Below are 19435 nucleotides of genomic sequence, written 5' to 3' on the forward strand. Positions count from 1 at the left end.
CTCTTTGCTTCTCCTCAAACTGAGGATACTTTTTGGCATGCATAGTTTTTGTTTTTAATCTTTTTAAAAGGAGCATGCACTGGGGCACATATACTTAATATAAAATCTTCATGAAAATTAAAGCACTGAAAAAAACCAGACTGTTCATATAGTTTCTTTTTTTAAGTTAAAGTATCTGTTTCATTCAAAGTATTAACACTGACCTCTTATACTAAAATGAGTTCTTTGTCATCCCATTAGAAGCATAAAAGGAAAAATATGCAATTTAAGAAAATATGAAAACATCACACAAAGTCAAAGCTTATAAGACATTTCAGTAGCAACACCTGAATTTATAATTACAGTGAGAAAGAGAAAGATACCAACACAGAGAGAGGCTAAGACAGGACACAGAGATGCCACTTCTTTTGGCTCCTAGATGTTTTCAAGAAAAATTTAACTAGAAAAGTAAGCTGAAAAAAATCCAAGTCTTTGGGACTCATGTAAGTCTAAAAACAGGGGAAAAGCAGAGTTGAAACAATGAACCCCTGATCCTGGAGGAAGCAGGCGTGCACAACTGTCCACAGTACACAGATCCTTGTTACTTTCCCTGACTTCACACTCCTATACCCCGCTATTCCAAGCTTCCTCCTTTCAGGGAGAGTCACTGCCATTTACACTTCTAGGAAGCTAAATGATAGAGTATCAATGAGTTGACTATGCAGAATAAGCTGCTCCAATCTTCTGCTTTTACACTATTTATAGCATTGTATTATTTGCATGCCTCCCAGGTGGTGCTTTGGTAAAGAATCTGCCTGCCAATGCAGGAGATGCAGGTTCAATCCCTGGGTCAGGAGGAAACCCTGGAGAAGGGAATGGCAACCCACTCCAGTATTCTTGCCTGGGGAATCCCATGGAGAGAGGAGTCTGGCTGGGGCTACAGTCCATGGGGTCACAAAGAGTTGGACACGGCTGAGCAACTGAGCACACACACATACGTTACTTTCATGTGACTTATCTTTTCCAAATAGTCTAAACTTCTAACTAAGGCTCAAGAATTATCTTCTTTTTCTTTGTGGCCTTGGCAATTAACAAAATGCCTGGCTTCTGGGCTACACTGATGTGGGCTATCATAGAGTTTACCATGGTCATCCCCTCAACCCAAAATATTGCATGGCTCATAGCAGACACTCAATAAATGCTTGCTCAATACATAATGAATCGATAATCTATCTTTGAGTGGCCTTCCCTTGACACTCTTTCTAAACAAAGCTGTAAGACTTTAAGAAGTCTACTTCTAAAAACTTTGAATGATCTTAGTAAATAAAATGGAGAAGGGGACGACAGAGGATGAGATGGCTGGATGGCATCACCGACACAACAGACATGAGTTTGGGTGAACTCCGGGAGTTGGTGATGGACAGGGAGGCCTGGCGTGCTGCAATTCATGGGGTGGCAAAGAGTCGGACATGACTGAGTGACTGAACTGAACTGATATCATTCCTACAAATATAATTTTGAGTGACCGGTTTAAGAAAATCCATATAACAGAATCAAAGCTGGTGGTCATGACACTCCTCTATTATGGAAGAGTAAGGCACCATAGCTAATACAAAAACATTTTAAAATTAGGGCTGGACCAGATCTCAAACTGTCCCTGAAGGACATGGTAGATTGAATCTAAACAAGGGAACAATTTCTTGGTTCTTGAATTATAGAACTTGAAATAAGGGGGAATATTTTGGATCAATAAACTTCTGTTTATATCAGTCTGATGTGAGGAAATGATACATTTAAAAAGAAAACTATACTTTCCAATAAAAAGTAAAGTCACAATGGTTAATACAATATGATTGATGTTTTACTGGGGCATTTAATACCTTCACTGATTAATGAGCATTAGAATTTTGGCTGAGCTGCCTAACCAGAGAGGGTTTAAGAACCTAAGAGTGTATTGAGATAAATGAGAAAGAGACAGATGGAAAAGAGAGCCAGATTTTAAGAAACCACATGTAATTTTAAAACCCAAGTTTATATAAATTTCAAGGCACCAAAAGTAGATAAGATATTATATGCCAACCTGATATATATATCACTTTGATACAATCAATTCTGCATAACTATGGTATTTACAGAATAGAAAGCAATCAACTAATGGCCAGCAAGGTTGACATTCAGCATAATTCAAAGCTGTTGTTTACCCATTGTGGTAAAGCATGACGGATGGTAGTACAGTCAGCAAGCTGAGTTGGTGATTTACACACACCGTAAGATTAGATTAACGGCATTTTTATCAACCTTTTGAGGTAAGCTATTGCCCACATTTAATTTTAGTAAAGACTGCAAAAATCACAAAGTGTGGTACTTGAGTCCCTTTCTTGAAATACAAATACCAAGATAAACATTTTAAAAAATCATCATCAACAATCAATGATTTACTAAACATTTCTTATATGCTCAGTAAAGAATAAAAACACCTAGAGATACAAAATAATTTTAAGATTTGGTCTCTGCCCACAGGAGCCATAAAAACAAACTTTACATACACTAAAGTATCTGTGATTACAGGACAGTACTAACTCTTGTATTTTAGGAAATCACAAAACAAAGACAGGTGGGTGGGAGGAGTTGAGAACAGCCATCACTGATTTTCAGTGAGCACTGTCTTTATGCAAGACCTTGTGCTAAGAATGCACACATTACTTCAATTCCTTCTCTCACCATTGATGAGGTACGTACAATAAGAACCCTTGTTTTCAGAAGAAGGAGATCAATAGAAAGTCAAGCTATTTGCGTAAGGATTCAAAATCATTAAGAGGTAGAGGCAGCATTAGAGTCTACGTATCTTGAAAATCAGATGGTAGGTGAATAAAAGGGCCAGCCCTGAGCCTCTAAACTGGTATTAATGAATCACAACCTAAAAGGGTCCAGAAAGGGGAAAGGTGACATAAAAAGATAAAGCTACGAATAACATAAGATGGCAAAGCCTGTGCTTAAAACTGTTTTCATGAATAAAATGCTCCTTAAAAAAAGACTTCCAGAGGCACAGAAAGTGTTATTTTATTCTCTGACCTTAAAAAGGCTTTTACAGCAATTTTTAGACTCACTTCAAAATTGGCCATAGATCTTCATGTTTTTAAAGCTCTGAAAAAGGGAAGTCCATTAGATATTCCACACTTACCAACATCTTAAACTTATTAAGATAAACTGAGTAGAACTGGGAGCTAAAAGTAACGAGTTCAGGCAATTACCAAAAAGGGGTTTTCTAAAATCAAAGAGCATGCACATTAATGTCACCAATCTTTCAAGTAAAAAAAATGACATGAATGTAAAGTAACCATCTGAAAAGCTATACATTGTTGTCTTTGAGAGATACTGTTGTCAAGTAAGAGATGTAGGAGGTTTTTCCCACCTCCTTCATATCTCAATACATCGTTGGGGCATCTTTGATGACAGGACCTGCTTATGAGAACCACAGTACATGTATCCACTCAGTACCTTCACTTCAGGAGGGGAGACTTCAGTGGTCCTTGGTTCATCTACAGAGGCTTCATCATCAAACAACCGTCGACAACAAACCAAGGTAAAGGGGGGTGGCACTTCTTTAAGAAAGGAGACTGCTTCTCGGCGAGATTTCCCATAGAGCTGCACGCCATTGACCTAGAAAGACAAGGGATAAGTCAGAATTGAGGAGGACCCAAATTAAAAAATAAATAAATAAATAAACTTCTTGCTTGCATCAATCCATCAAAATGAAAGCAGGATATCACTTTCTTTTCCCTATAAACAAAAGGGCCTAAGTGTAATCATTTTAGTAGTAACAACAACAACAAAAAAAAACAGAAATCTCTAAAACTGATAAAAATGAAGGTTAAGGTTTTATGGAGTTTGGTGAATAAAGTATAAAATGTGCTCAGAGTTCAACTATTACTGGGAATGTGATTTGCCTAATTTTTCACACCTCCCTGCTTTCTCCTTGCTATATCCCAAAGTATTCTCTCATTTACTCCCCATCTCTCCTTAAACACGCTAAACACCAATTACAGCCTTAAGACTGCCTCCTTTTGCTTTTTCATTTTGTAGGCATATTGATAGAGATATTAACACTGATTTTTAAGGCTATTACAAACTGTTCAACTTACAATGTGTAGGTAACAAAATCTAAGATACTCAGCTGTCAAATTTAGCATCAGCTCACAATTTTATTTCTCATTCCATAAACTCTTAATATCATCCTAGAAAAATCACCTCTATAGAAAAAAAATACACATAACTTGGCCTCAGATTTATTCTTACACACTTTGCCCTTACACAGCTATCAAGTGTAAGAAGTGTGTCAGATTTCCAAATTATTATACACAGGGTCCCACATGTTTAAAAGAACAAAACGATAATCAACTGTTCATTATTAATAATTATTGCTTATCACCAAAAGATTATTCAAATTTCATATATTTAGTGCATAGTAACAATTCTTTACACTAAAGATGATTTAGAAACATTAGTTTATTCTAGTCAGTTTATTAGAATAAATAAACTAATAAAAATAAGTTTATTCTAATTTTTCATACATATGACTTTAGCTCCAGGAGCTCTCTCATCCATCTGCCACTCCCAAAAAGCTAAGGTATGAACACAATCCAGGCAACAAATAATCTTTTCACATATGACTCCTACCTTCCTGGGAGAGTTCAGCAGCATTATTAGTTTTAAAGGTATTTCTGGTCTGGTCTTAATTTCTGACAGGCGCAGTGCTAATGTCCAGATAACTGACAGGGCTGACTTTCCTGGGAGAACCTTTCCACAAAATCTATCATTGCTCAGAGAATACGAGCACAGTGGTTTGTTAGAAGCATCCCATCAACAGTGGTTTGAGCCCAGTCATTCATCCCTTGGAACTACTCTCACCTATAACATACCCAGCACTTAGCATCAGACCAGACATAATCTCCCTGCCTCTTAATTATTTACAAAGGAATCACCACGTAATAAAGAGGCCCACATGTACTTCAGGGAACTAGTCCTAAGAAGTCTCCCAGGACTTCATGACTGAGGAAGGGGTCCAGAGGAGAGTAAGTTATCGGATGAAAGATTTTTTTCCTGGAAGAACTGCAAGTCAATCTTCACACAAAAACGGGGAGATCCATGTCACTGCTCACACCATATCCATGGTGCCAACCAGCACCACAAGCATAGAAAGTTCTAAAATGAATCAAATAGGGAGTAATTCATACTGAAAATAAGGCAAGTGGATATAACCAAAGCAGGAATCCTACCCATGCACAAGTATTTTAGTTTGTGCTTTATGCTACTTCAATAAATTAGAAAATCACTTTTCAGGTTTTTATCTTGGAGTACACTTAAATATTTATTTAGCTCATTATTTATTCATTTGAATTGTCTCCAATTATTATAGCAATGCCTGGTGGTCCTCTTCACCACTCTCTATCGCTAAAGGGACTGGTCACATTTCCCATTAGCAACTCCTATCTAAGGGGATTTATGGCCACTGTAAATAGCTGCTCTGGGCTGAGACTTGGCACAGTGTTCTAACCCTGAGCATATTTGTGTTCCTGGTTTTAGGCTCTAAGCAGTACATTAAACACACACACAGAGTTTAGGAGTTTATTTGGCTAACTTTAAGCGACTTTTTAATTTCTATATTTGGTTGCTCAGAAGAAGCCAATTTTTATTTTAGAGTTTACAATATTTTTCTAGACTCTTGAAACCCTCTTAAGTACTGTCAAGTCTCAGTTACTCAGAATTTGGGGTTTAGAAAACACACCCACATGCATTCATCTGCAGAGAATATAATACTGTACTAGTATTGTCCCACTATTCATTCAATTCTATCCCATAAAGGTTGCTTATAACTTTACATGGTGGTGATGTTGCCAGTATCTTACAGTGAGATAATCTATAAAGCATTATCTTTACATGGACGATATTTCACTTAATCCTCACAGAGAGTGAAGCAGGCATTTATTGATGACGAAATGATTCTCAAAAAAAGGGTGGGGGGGGGGGAGGATATGCTAGGACATATGGTTCAGCAGCGGCAAACTCAGAACCAAAAGCAGTTCTTTTGACTTCCAAATCTGTGCTTCTTCCCCTATTCCAAGTTCCTTCACCACAAATTTACACTTAAGAATTCAACCAGTCTTCATTCAACCTGTAATGCTACCTTGTTACAACACATTCTATTACAAGGGCAGAAGGCCCTTGGAATTCCAATCTCAGCTAAGGCACAGGGGGACTCAGCTGATGGCTGGGATCACCCACTCTTTCTTTACTCAGATCCAGCCAACATTTCTTTGTCACCTACCATGTACTAGTAATGAATTATACTTACTGCAACTGAGTTGTAAGCTAAAAATGCTTTAAATGATACATTTTATGTTATGTATATTTACTACAAAATGTAAACTAAACTGGTTTTTACTCATATTTCCATATCTCCCAAATAAATATATCCCATTTCTCAATATCTCATAACTACATATTATGGAAATATTTTCCAAATGGCCTCCAATCTGTAGATTATCATGTGTAATACCATAAAATTAGGCCATATACTGTGCAAATAAGAAGAGAAAGACATGATTCAGCACCAAGTTCCCATAAATGATAAAGTCTACGGCATTAATTCACATTAAGCATCCCAACATCATTTCTTGAACACTTATAAAAAATAAGCCATTTATTACACTTTAAAACAGCATCCCAACACCTGGCCTCCTATGCTTATGAACGAATTTGCCAATAGCCATAGTACTTTTTTCTCCGACCTTAAAATTCAACTCGAAATTCTCAACATACTCCTCCAGGTGACTGAGCACTACTTCAGAAAAAATCCAACAAGAAACCAATTTGCTATCCTTGCCACTTCACTTTAAACACATATAATTTTAGAAAGAAGCCTCCACTTCCAGGCCCAGGAAATTCTCATCTTGGCCAAGGCAACTAGGCTGATTCTATTACACCCAACTTAGGATGTCTCGTGGATCTAACACTTGGAAGAACCCTTTTCTACACAGCCTTCTCTAAGTTTGACTATTGCCCACATTTTTTTTTTTAGACACTCTGGAAGTAGTGTGATGAATTGAAAAACCAGTGAAATGGGAGTTACAAAAGTCGAACTAAAGTCATAATTCTATCAGTGGGTAAAGTTGGGGGAAATCAATGCCCTGTTTTCTCATCTATAAAATTAAGGGCTGTTGCTCGGATTTGTCTGCTCTGCTGAAGATAGAACTTTCCAATCTAATACAATCTCTCAAGGAGTCAGGTCAAAGCATAAGTGCTCTAGAAATGCTCCAACTGAAGAGAGGCTCAGAAACCTGAGTAAGCCCACCAGAGGGGGCCATCTTAGGGGGAGGGAGTCCCAAAGAGACCGTTTGAAAGCCAGTCAGTAAAATATTAGCTGGAGGTTATCCAGCTCTAATCCTTACTAGAAATAATCATCAAAACCTGCAAAGAAATACAAGTGCATGTTTCAAACAAGGATCAGGGATTAGAGTCTTTAAAAAAGAATTTTGAAAAAAAAAATGCTATCAAACTGAAGTGGGACATTAGGTTCTTTCTTAATCATGAAAATAAACTCTCAAAAAAAGAACATCTCAGGAGTCTCAAAGGATAGAGATAATGAACTGAAAGTATATCATCTGCTTCTCTTATCACTACATAAAGTTGTTAGCATTTTTCTTCATCTTTATTTTTTCTAGCTTTATCTAGATATAATTGACATGTAACATGTACAAATTTAAGGCGTACAATGTAAATGACTTGATAAATATATTATGAAATCATTACCACAATGAGGCCAATTAATATATCTATCACCCCACATAGTTTTCATACTGTGTGTGTGTGTATGTGGCAAGAACACTTATCTACTATTTCAGCCACTTTCAAGTATACAGTACAGTTTTGTTAAGTATTTGTTGTTGTTGTTCAATCACCCAGTCATGTCTGACTCTTTGCAACCCCGTGAATAGTCAACAAGTATTTTTCAGTTTCTAGTAGCTCACATTATATTGGCATTGGTGATATAACTCAGTGGATTTCTGGCGAGGACACATTTTCCTACAACTTAAATATTCTTGCCCTGTATCTTTCCCCCCCCCCCCCCCAAAATATTTTACCTCAAGAAGTTCATCCTCTGGCTGTAGGAGGTTCAGTGTATGAAGAGGACCACCTGGAGCAATCGAAGAGATATAATGGTGCCCATCAAAGGAATCCACTTCCATGCCAAGCCTCAGAGTGTGAATGGGCAGGAGCTGCACAGAAACACAGAGCAGTAGTGTAAGCATGACGTGGACACATCTGGCTGGTAGACCTCCGTCAAATGTCAGTTTGACATGATAGTCCCACCCCTTGAGTCAGATCACGAAAATCCTCAAAGAGACAAGAACTGGAAGACTAGCCTCGAGTAAAATATGAAGTCATTTGTCATCTTGTTCTCACTCTTTCCCTTTCAGATTCCCTGGGAATAGAGACAGACATGCAAAGTCTCCAGTTCTAAGCTCTGGCACTCCAAACATCCAACTGGTCCCAGAACGTGTTCTGTGTTTCACTTTTCTGCAGGGCTTCTCATCCCTCATTTTTATGTAACTTAACTTCCATTCACACCTCAATACCAAAAGCAGTGTCACTTCCATGAACCCCTTCCTGATATCAGAGTTATATCACCTCCATATAACCATATAGCCGTAAACAAGGGTGGCTATAAGACCACCCTGTATACATCTCTATCACAGTTCACAACACATTGTCTTTAAAACTGCTGTTTTCTTAACTGCCCCCTACTTGAGGATATCTTTTCTCTCTATAACATTAGACCCTAGAATAGTACCAGGCCTCTGAAGATGGGCTCATAACATGTTATTTGAACTAATTCATGAAAGATTGGAGAAGGCAATGGCAACCCACTCCAGTACTCTTGCCTGGAAAATCCCATGGATGAAGGAGCCTGGTAGGCTGCAGTCCATGGGGTAGCTAAGAGTTGGGCACGACTGAGCGACTTTACTTTCACTTTTCACTTTCACGCATTGCAGAATGAAATGGCAACCCACTCCAGTGTTCTTGCCTGGAGAATCCCAGGGACAGGGGAGCCTGGTGGGCTGCCGTCTATGAGGTCGCACAGAGTCGGACACGACTGAAGCGACTTAGCAGCAGCAGCAGCAGCAGCAGCAGCAGCATGAAAGATTGTACCTCTTTCAAGTGTCTTTTCCATCTCACCAGTTTAAGTTAGAATACTTTCTGATGTGGGGAAGGCATGGGTGTGAAATAAAGAAGGCAATCATTATTCTACTCTCAGAAGGTGAGAAAATGAGTGTCTTAGTGTTGTTGGCTATAAAGGTCAAGGGCAATCACCAAACTCCAAGCCGTTCACTTTCAAAACTAGAGCTAATGATTTCTCACTGTGGCAATATAAATTCAAATATGGTAAACTAATTAGGATTTATACTTCCTATATCAACAGTCCATTTATCTAAAATACCAGGCCCATCTCTAATGGTGTATTTGCTGAGGAGAAAACCCTACACAAGGTGGCAATACACTCATGACATGGCTCTTTCCCTCATATTTCCTTTTCTCTGTGATTATTTATCCTGAAGCTTGTCACCTCCCCTTAGTCATCTGCTCTGAGTCCCCAGAGTTCCACACACCTTGCTTCAGACACCACCTGGGGCTCATTTCCATTCCACTACAGACACACAGACAAATGTGAAGTGGCAATGAAGCCAGCTGTCCGTGGCTGCAATGGCTTAAACCAGGCATGAGGAACTCCTGGCCTTGGGCTAATTTTCTGAAAATTAAACGCTCTTGACCAAGCACCTCAGGACCTAGTCATCTCGGGCAATGAGCTATTTTAGCAGTGTGAAAGTAAGATTGTTTTTATTCTTGTTTCTTCTCTGTGATTTCTTCATTTGTCACTGCTGCTATCTCATTCTGTTTCGTCATTGTACCCGATCTTTTGCTATCATGCTAGGAGATATTAGGGTCCTTTCCTTTAGCACTGAAAGGTGAATAAAAGCTCTGAGAAATGTTCTGTAATGGCAGTTTACCCACCATCTCTGCCAGCTCTCTTCCTTCCTTCCTTACGAGCCAAACACTAGAGCAGAGAGTGGCCAGTGGGTCCCTGTAAGTCATCCCCAAATATTTGCTGAAGTGTGCTTGTAAGAGCAGATTGTTCCATTTTCAAGAATTCTGCAAGCCAGTTGTTGATGACAGACATTATTAAACATGAAATTACACAAATAATTAAACAAAAAGTAATATTAAAAATAAATTAAGTAAATTTATTTAACAGTTTTAAAAATAAAAAATAAATTTATAAATAATAAATGAATTTATGTTTTATTTAACAATTAAACAAATAAATATCATGGAGCTTCCTTGGTGGTCCAGTGATTAAGAATCCATGTTGTAATGCAGGGGACACCAGTTCAACCCCTGTTCTGGGAAGAGTCCACAGTCTCTATCCTATGGTACTAACATCTAGTGTAGAAGACAGATAATATAAACAAGCAAGAGAGCAGGCAGGCTCAAGCAAAACAAAATAAGTCAATAAACAATGCACCAAGAAACAAGTGAAATATAAACCCCAAATTACTGTGGTAAGTGCTATGAAGGAGCTAATCAATGTCAGGACATCAGACACAACCGTCATGGCTGTTTTGAAAAGTTGGTCAGAGTAGGTTTCACACAGATGGGGACATGTAAGGTGAGATTCCAAGGATAAGAATGAGTCAGCCCTACAAAGAACCTGCTCGTAGATTGCTTGTGGGAGGTAAGTGAGAAAGGTATTTGCTAAATTTTTGGTTTGAGCAACAGGGTAGACAGTGGTAGTAATTCCTACATAGAAATAAGTGCCCAAATTAAAACAGACATTGGGGCACAGGGAGATATTTACTGCTTGTATAATAGCATGTCCCCATAAAAAATAGAAGGATTAAGGAGGGAATTGATCCCAGGCTCCCCTCCAAGCTGCTAAGTCGCTTCAGTCGTGTCCGACTCTGCACGACCCCATAGACGGCAGCCCTCCAGGCTCTTCTGTCTCTGAGATTCTCCAGGCAAGAACACTGGAGTGGGTTGCCATTTCCGTCTCCAATGCATGAAAGTAAGCCCCTTACTAAACCTGCTCTATTTCCCCTCTCAATGGAACAGCTGATGTCAGGAGCAGGCTGGAGCACGGCAGAGCCACAGCAGCTTACTCAGGGAATACCCTGCCCGCCAGAGGCAGAGCTGTGCTCCTCTAGGCTACGCCCCTAGGTATCTGTGAATAACACACGCTCCCTAGAAGCTTGCATGAAACACGCATGCTCCACCTTCAATCACGCTGAACAGATAAACCAGAAATGATGTTTACAAAATCTGTCAATCTGAAAGATGCCTACCTAATATTAGTTCCAAATCTAAATCCGAGTACAGCTGGGTTTCTGAGACTTCATGTTATGTGGCTCCAGGTGTCTCTGTGGGAGCAGGACTATTTAATTACTTGTCCCAGCTGCATTTAGCAACTAAACAAATCAACCATTTCATCTGTCTCTTTCAGTAGTCCACCCTTTCAGAATTCTGAGAGCAGAAAGTGCTAAAATGACAGGAGTAGGTGTCAACAGATGATTGATGCCTTCACACACAAAGCACATTATGCTTTTTGCTGCTAATTCAATGTGCTTTGCAAGGGGTCCTACTTAACTTGACAAAGTTAATTGAGCAGCAGGATGCTCATGATCCTGATATGACAAGTAAAGGATACAAGGAAACCGATCCAAGGAAAGTGTGATCATTGGGTGATTTACTGTAGATGCTAAAATGATGAAGATCAAATGAGATCAAGAAAGCTAGAGGCCTTCAACCTATGAGTGGAGAGAACAGTCAGGAAATAAGCAGCAGTTCATTCCTTTTATCTTGTCTCCCAAATAAGATATTAAAGTATTCAAGTAGGAATATAAATGTTGCTCCGGGGTTAAAAAAAAAAAGCTTCTTGAAAGGACTAGCTATGTCAGTGGTATGGTCAGTGGTATGGGGAGGAGGCTTCCAAAAAAGCTGAACTTCAAATAGAACAGAAAGGATCTTATGATTAGTTCTTATACACACACACACACTCTCTCTCTCTTTCTTTCACTGGAGATATTACATAACCATTTATGTTTAAAGATTAGGTAGAAAGAGTTGGTAAATTTACCCCAAATAAAAACAAACTTTCTAAGAATGCAGCTACGACTTTTAAACTCATGATGAAACACAGGAAAATGGCCTCCAAAGTGAGGTATATTCACGCAGAGGTTGTGCAAGACAGTCAGCCTAGCAGAGCTTGATTTATATTAGTTTCTCTCATCTGTCTAAAATTTTAATTCTGGGGAATTCCCTGGCAGCCCAGTGGTTATGACTCCATGCTTTCACTGCCAAGGACCCATATTTAATCCCTGGTCAAGGAACTAAGATGCCACAGGTCACACGTCATGGACTAAAAAAAAATTAACATTTTAACTCTGAATATTCAAAAAATAAACATTACATACTCTGCTGTAGAGAAATATATTGAAGATCTCTTCAGCTACTTTACACTGAGGTCAAGCATTAGCTGCCATTTTTCATTTCAGATAGCATTTGTTACCTGTCTGGCCCAAGAGATATTTGAGCTTTTGACACTTAACCTAACACTCTGCCCTTATGGCTCCTTCTCTCTACCTTTGCTCTCGGGATTTCATCCACCTTGAAAATGCACTGTTCTTATTTCTCCAGACTCATTCTTGAGAGGATAGTTCATCCTTACATAAGCCTCCTTCATCTGTCTTGAGGGAGTAACCCCTCCCTCCTTGAATACAGCTGACCATTTATAATTCAGGGTAGAGGCACTGACTCTCTGCACAACTGAAAAGCTGGGTATAACTCACAGTCAGCCCTCCACAGCTGAGGTCCCTCCATAGCTGAGGAAGGCGTAGTACTGTAATGTTGCTGTTGTTTACTCACTCAGTCACGCCCTACTCTTTATGACCCAACGGGCTGGAGCCTGCCAGACTCCTCTGTCCATGTGATTCTTCAGGCAAGAATGTTGGAGTGGGTTGCCAAGTTCTGCTCCAAAAGATCTTCCCAACCCAGAGCTCAAACCTGTGTCTCTTACATCGCTTATATTGGCAGGCGGGTTCTTCACTACTAGCGCCACTCAGGAAGACCACAGCACTATAGAATGTACCATTAAAAAAGTCTGCGTGTAAGTGCACCCATGCAGTTCACATCCATGTTGTTCAAGGGTAAACTGTACACATAAGGCATCCTAGCAAAACCTGAGTAATAATTCTCAATAAAGTGAGGCAAGGAAGGAATCACAGTTCCCCTTAGGGACCTCACCCTCAACCTACAAAATCAGAATATTAGTCAGGAGGAACAAAATCAGTTCAGTTCAGTTCAGTTCAGTCGCTCAGTCGTGTCCGACTCTTTGCAACCCCATGAATCGCAGCATGCCAGGCCTCCCTGTACATCACCAACTTCCGGAGTTCACACAGACTCATGTCCATCGAGTCAGTGATGCCATCCAGCCATCTCATCCTCTGTCGTCCCCTTTTCCTCCTGCCCCCAATCTCTCCCAGCATCAGAGTCTTTTCCAATGACTCAACTCTTCGCATGAGGTGGCCAAAGTACTGGAGTTTCAGCTTTAGCATCATTCCTTCCAAAGAAATCTCAGGGCTGATCTCCTTCAGAATGGACTGGATGGATCTCCTTGCAGTCCAAGGGACTCTCAAGAGTCTTCTCCAACACCACACATCAAAAGCATCAATTCTTCGGCGCTCAGCCTTCTTCACAGTCCAACTCTCACATCCATACACGACCACAGGAAAAACCATAGCCTTGACTAGAAGGACCTTAGTCGGCAAAGTAATGTTTCTGCTTTTCAATATGCTATCTAGGTTGGTCATAACTTTTCTTCCAAGGAGTAAGTGTCTTTTAATTTCATGGCTACAGTCACCATCTGCAGTGATTTTGGAGCCCAAAAAAATAAAGTCTGACACTGTTTCCACTGTCTCCCCATCTATTTCCCATGAAGTGATGGGACCAGATGCCATGATCTTCATTTTCTGAATGTTGAGCTTTAAGTCAACTTTTTCACTCTCCACTTTCACTTTCATCAAGAGGCTTTTAGTTTCTCTTCACTTTCTGCCATAAGGGTGGTGTCATCTGCATATCTGAGGTTATTGATAGGGCATGCCTATTTTGAAAAAGCTGCTCTGATGTTTCTGACAGGCCACCTGCCCTACTAGATAACCACTGTCACTACAGTTATTTGATTCTGTATCTTATGTTATTCACTCAAAAAGAGGCCAGAAAATTATATACTTATGAATATAAAACACATACTTAAGAATTGGTAACAGTGGCTGGTCACCTCTGGGGAGAACAAGGGGACTGGGATGGGTGGGAAACATATTTTGCAGTACTTGCCTCTGAAACTTTTAGATTTCATGTCTTGTCCATATATTATCTACCCAAAAGGAAAAGCATAAAAAATGGCACAGACTCAGGAGCCAGAAAACTCCTGATTTGTTTTCTAATTTTGCCATTTACTAGCTGGCTTAAAACTCAACATTTGAAAAACTAAGATCATGGCATCTGGTCCCATCACTTCACAGCAAATACATGGAGAAACAATGGAAACAGTGACTTTATTTTCTTGAGCTCCAAAATCACTGCAGATGGTCACTGCAGCCATGAAATTAAAAGACACTTGTTTCTTGGAAGAAAAGCTATGACAAACCTAGACAGCATATTAAAAAGCAGAGACATTACTTTGCTGACAAAGGTCCCTCTAGTCAAAGCTATGGTTTTTCCAATGTATGGATGTGAGAGTTGGACCATAAAGAAAGCCGAGTCCCAAAGAACTGATGCTTTCAAACTTTGGGGTTGGAAAACACTCTTGAGCATCCCTTGGACTGTAAGGAGATCAAACCAGTCAATCCTAAAGGAAGTCAATCCTGAATATTCATTAGAAGGACTGATGCTGAAGCTGCAATACCTTGGCCACCTAACATGAAGAGCCAATTCATTGGAAAAGACCCTGATGCTGGAAAAGATTGAACACAGGAGGAGAAGGGGACGACAGAGGATGAGATAGTTGTATGGCATCACCGACTCGATGGACATGAGTTTGAGCAAGCTCCAGGGGATGGTGAAGGACAGTGAAGCCTGGCATACGGCAGTCCATGGGGTCACAAAGACCCCAGTTGGACATGACCAAGCGACTGAAGAGCAAAAGCTGTGTATGATCCTGGGCAAGTCACTTCACCTACCTGACACTCAGTTTCCACATACTAAAAATGGAAAGGAGGAAATAGATGCTAACCAATAGAGTTATTCTGGAGAAATGTCTTTAAAGCAAAGCACTACCCCTGGTGGGTGAGTGGGCCCCAGTACATTCCACTGCCTTCACAACTCTACTTGCTCAAACAGATCGAGGAGCAAACTCATATCTTAATGCCCTCTGGCTCTGAGAAAGTAATTTAGGAAGGAAACAAAGTGAAATTTGTCAGTCTGTCTTGTCAAAGCCAGAGAACAGGGCCTGGTCTTTTTGTTGCCCACACTAGGGATATCACTAATTACTAATGCTCACTTTGTATTACAATTGATGGCCGGCAGAAAGGTCACTGGCATGAGCATAATGCTTCTCCCTCATAGCTCTGTGATTATCTTAAGAGTAAACACTTGCCAAGAAAGCCATCCCTAAGAGTGCAAGTCTCCCCAGATGCGGGAAAACTGTTCTTGTGTCATGATTAACAGATTCCTAGAAGCAGTTCAGCTAATGCTCAAACCACTATAAAGTGCTTTCACCTCTCTCTTTCCCTACAACGCCATCCACCTCAAAAGAAAGTCTCTATTAACACTGGCCTGTCATAAAGGGAGATGCTTCCTGAATCTGCATCCCTTAAAACAATTTCTTCGGGCTATGAAGTGGTTACCACAGTGACCAACTAAAGACAGATAAACAATTAGAAACACCAGCAATAGTCATGAAATATGATTTTCCTAATCAGAAAGCTAATAAGACAGAGGAAAAACCTACAGCCTTGATCTCAGAGCATGATATTAACCTGCTAAGAATGTTCCACTGGTGTTACCTGGCACTGAGAATAAAGCCCAGGCTTATCAGTGTGGAGCTCAAGGCCCTGGAGTACCTACCTGGTCTTCCTCACCTAAAAACATCCTCCTGCTCATTTAGTTTGACCTGGACACTCCAAAACAACTTCCATTCCCCACACAGGCCAACTCTTTCCCAACTGTACTTGCTTTCATCATTCTTTTTATGCTTCTTAAATCATCATCACTTCTTACAATCACTACCTTGCATCACTTTTACAATTTATAGCTATCTTCTCAGGTTATTTTTCACTTGTTTATTATCATGACCCAAACCAAGCCCAGGGCTTCCCTGGTAGCTCAGCTGGTAAAGAACCCACCTGCAATGCAGGAGACCCTGGTTTGATTCCTCGGTCAGGAAAATCCTCTGGAGAAGGGATAAGCTGCCCACTCCAATATTCTTGGGCTTCTCTGGTGGCTCAGATGGTAAAGAATCTGCCTGCAATGGAGGAGACCTGTGTTCTATCCCTGGGTTGGGAAGACCCCCCCCAGAGGAGGGCATGGCAACCCACTCCAGTATTCTTGCCTGGAGAATCCCCATGGACAGAAGAGCCTCGCAGGTTACAGCCCATGGGGTCACAAAGAGTTGGACATGACTGCGTGACTAAGCACAGCACAACAAACCTAGCCCAGAACCCAGGCTCCAGGAGAGAGAGGACCCTTTATATTCTGCTCCCCACAGCTGGCAGCAGTGTCTGGTGTGAAGTAGGAGCTCTGTAAATATTACAGGAAGGAAAAAAATGCTCTCTAAGCTGAAAGCTGCCTCTGCTACTATATTATCCAGTTGTATAATCTGAGGTGACTCATTCAACTTACGCAAACTTTAGGATCCTCGTGTGAGAAATGGGTTTGGACGGGCCAGTTTTCTTTACATATTGCAGACAGAAAGTAGAAACTACTAAATCAAGAACCAAACTTCCAATTTTAAGAGGATTTTTTTCAATTATAGGTCATTAAAATAATCTGTGGACATTTAATAGTCAATGTTTAAAAAAGTAAACGTGTGATAATGTTACATTAAAAAAGGCACACATCCCTTCTCTGCCACATATACAAAAAAATGAGTATACCAACTACAAGTATGTAAACATATACAGGTAACAACAAAATATGAAAAAAAGAATAGTGCAATTAAGGATTGCACTATTAAGGATTAACAGCGAAATTCTTCTAGTGCAAAAAAATTTAAAAACGAAGTTTTTGCTATAATCTAGTGTGTGCATACATAATCGTGTCCAACTCTTTGAAACCCCTTGGACTATAGTCCACCACCAGGCTCCTCTGCCCATGGAACTTTCCAGGTAGGAATATTGAAATGGGTTGCCATTTCCTCCTCTAGGGGACCTTCCCAATCCAGGGATGATCGAACCTGCATCCTGCATTGGCAAGTGGATTGTTTACTACTCCAATTTCAATTAAATGTTTTAAAACAGCTTTTTTTTTTTTTTAAAGGAGACTTTAATAGGCCAGAGGTTAAAAGTACTAGAAGCATACAACTAGGAAACAAAACTATCATTTATGGAATGGTTCTGAGCTATACTAACTGGGGCATATATTAAATATATGCAACCTTCTACAATGTAGATATTATTGTTTGTGTTATATAGAAGAAAAATTAGGCTGCTTATTTCACCCCCAAAGTATTTCCTCAAATGTCACCTTCTTAATAAGGCTTTTCCTGATCAACCTATCTAAAATTGCAAACTCACATTCTCTCCTGAATTCTTTATTCATCTTTCCTGCTTGGCGCATATCATCTATACTATATAATTTATTACTTATTTTCTATCTCCCCCTACTAAAATGTAAGTTCTACAGGGCAGGGATTGTTTTTTTTTTTTTTTTCCTGTTCTCTTCTGAAATCCCAGACCCAGTGGAGGACTTGGCACTGAGTCGGTATCAATAAATACTTGATGAATGAACAAATGAACAGCTGAATGTACTGGTGAGGTGGTTCTGAACATCTGTTCTATTCAAAACCTTTCCACACCATTATATCAGAGTAACTCAGTGCATATAGATACAATGCATAGAAGCTGATCAGGAAGAAGATAAGTAGACTGGTGGCAAGGAACTAGGGATGAAGATGAAAGAGAAGATGTTCTGCCTGGAGAAAGACAATGACATTCTTTAAGATGTACAAAGTGTGCTCACTATACTCTTTCCTCAGGACAGAACATGATGATATGGGGTCTTGTGGCTTGGAATATGTAAGAACAACTAAAGCTGACCTATATGATGAACTGAGCCTGAGCGAGGGCATGGTTTCCTCCAAGGACATCTCGAGTTCTAACAGCAAGCTGAAGGCTAATCAGGAAACCCCTGAAGAGCTAAGCAGATTTCTACAATCCCAAAGTACTGAGGGAGACTTGGAGTTCCCAGGTTCCACCAGGGAGCGAGAACGGATAAATACCTCAGACTTGATGGAATACCTGGAGGTCATGTGTTAGGAGCAAAGGCAACCCAAGAGAGTCCAAACCTTACCCGAACTGTTCCTCTGCCTCACTGCACACACCCACTCACACACACACACACACGCACAGTGTCTCCTTGGACAGAGATAACATCACCTTAAGCCTTCTGTAGCTGGCGTACATAATATCAAATATTCAGTCTAACTGCATATTTGTTAGGGTCAGTAGTTGTAGCACATGGGCTTTGTTGATCTGCCGGCATGTGGAATCTTCCCAGACCAGGGATCAAACCCATATCCCCTACATTGGCAGGTAGATTCTTAGCCACTAGACCACCAGGGAAGTCCGGGAAACAACTTAAAAGGACTTATAATATCTGAAAAACTGACACACTCTGCAAAGCCTGCTCTACATACTACCTTTAAGGTGGGCGAAGCACTCAAGCCTGGAATTTTGGCATCTGAAGTGGCCTATGTTCTTCCCAGGCACATCTAACTATCACACTTCATACCAGTCAGAACCTACTACATTTCCAGAAAACCTTCTAAAATTAAATTCTGAAAACTTTAGGTCACAGCATTAGTAGAGTTACTTTGACAAGAATTTAGAGAAAGTTCTTCAAACAACAAAAAACCGACAACAGTTTAAACAATGTGCTTACCTTCGAATATTTCTGTAATTCAGCATCATCAGCAATCTGTGTATCCAAAGTAGCGACCTAAATTCACAAGAAAAGATACTGTCAATATTTGTAAAAGCATAACTTTATTTCTTCCTAGGCTTTCTGAAAAAAATCTGTATAAAACCTATATATTGATAACTCCATCTAATCTTTTTTCTATGTTTCTAAAATCCATAACACACAATATAAAATCTCAGAGAATATTTGCTTTTTTGTTGTCATTGTT

At 39.9% G+C, this 19435-nt stretch overlaps 1 protein-coding gene across 3 annotated transcripts in view; it reads right to left on the reverse strand.

Moving 5' to 3' along the window:
* PATJ (PATJ crumbs cell polarity complex component) overlaps positions 1-19435 on the reverse strand; it is a 364628-nt gene that overhangs the window by 298963 nt on the left and 46230 nt on the right. For all 3 annotated transcript variants that reach the window (XM_068992464.1, XM_068992473.1, XM_068992482.1), the window contains exons 13-15: positions 19189-19245; positions 8121-8255; positions 3478-3639 (exon numbers count right to left, since the gene is read on the reverse strand). In XM_068992464.1, coding sequence (XP_068848565.1) covers positions 3478-3639; positions 8121-8255; positions 19189-19245 — 354 coding nt within the window. The remainder of the gene's footprint in view (positions 1-3477; positions 3640-8120; positions 8256-19188; positions 19246-19435) is intronic.

The sequence above is a fragment of the Capricornis sumatraensis genome, chromosome 2, assembly GCF_032405125.1.
Source record: "Capricornis sumatraensis isolate serow.1 chromosome 2, serow.2, whole genome shotgun sequence".
Classification (NCBI taxonomy): domain Eukaryota; kingdom Metazoa; phylum Chordata; class Mammalia; order Artiodactyla; family Bovidae; genus Capricornis; species Capricornis sumatraensis.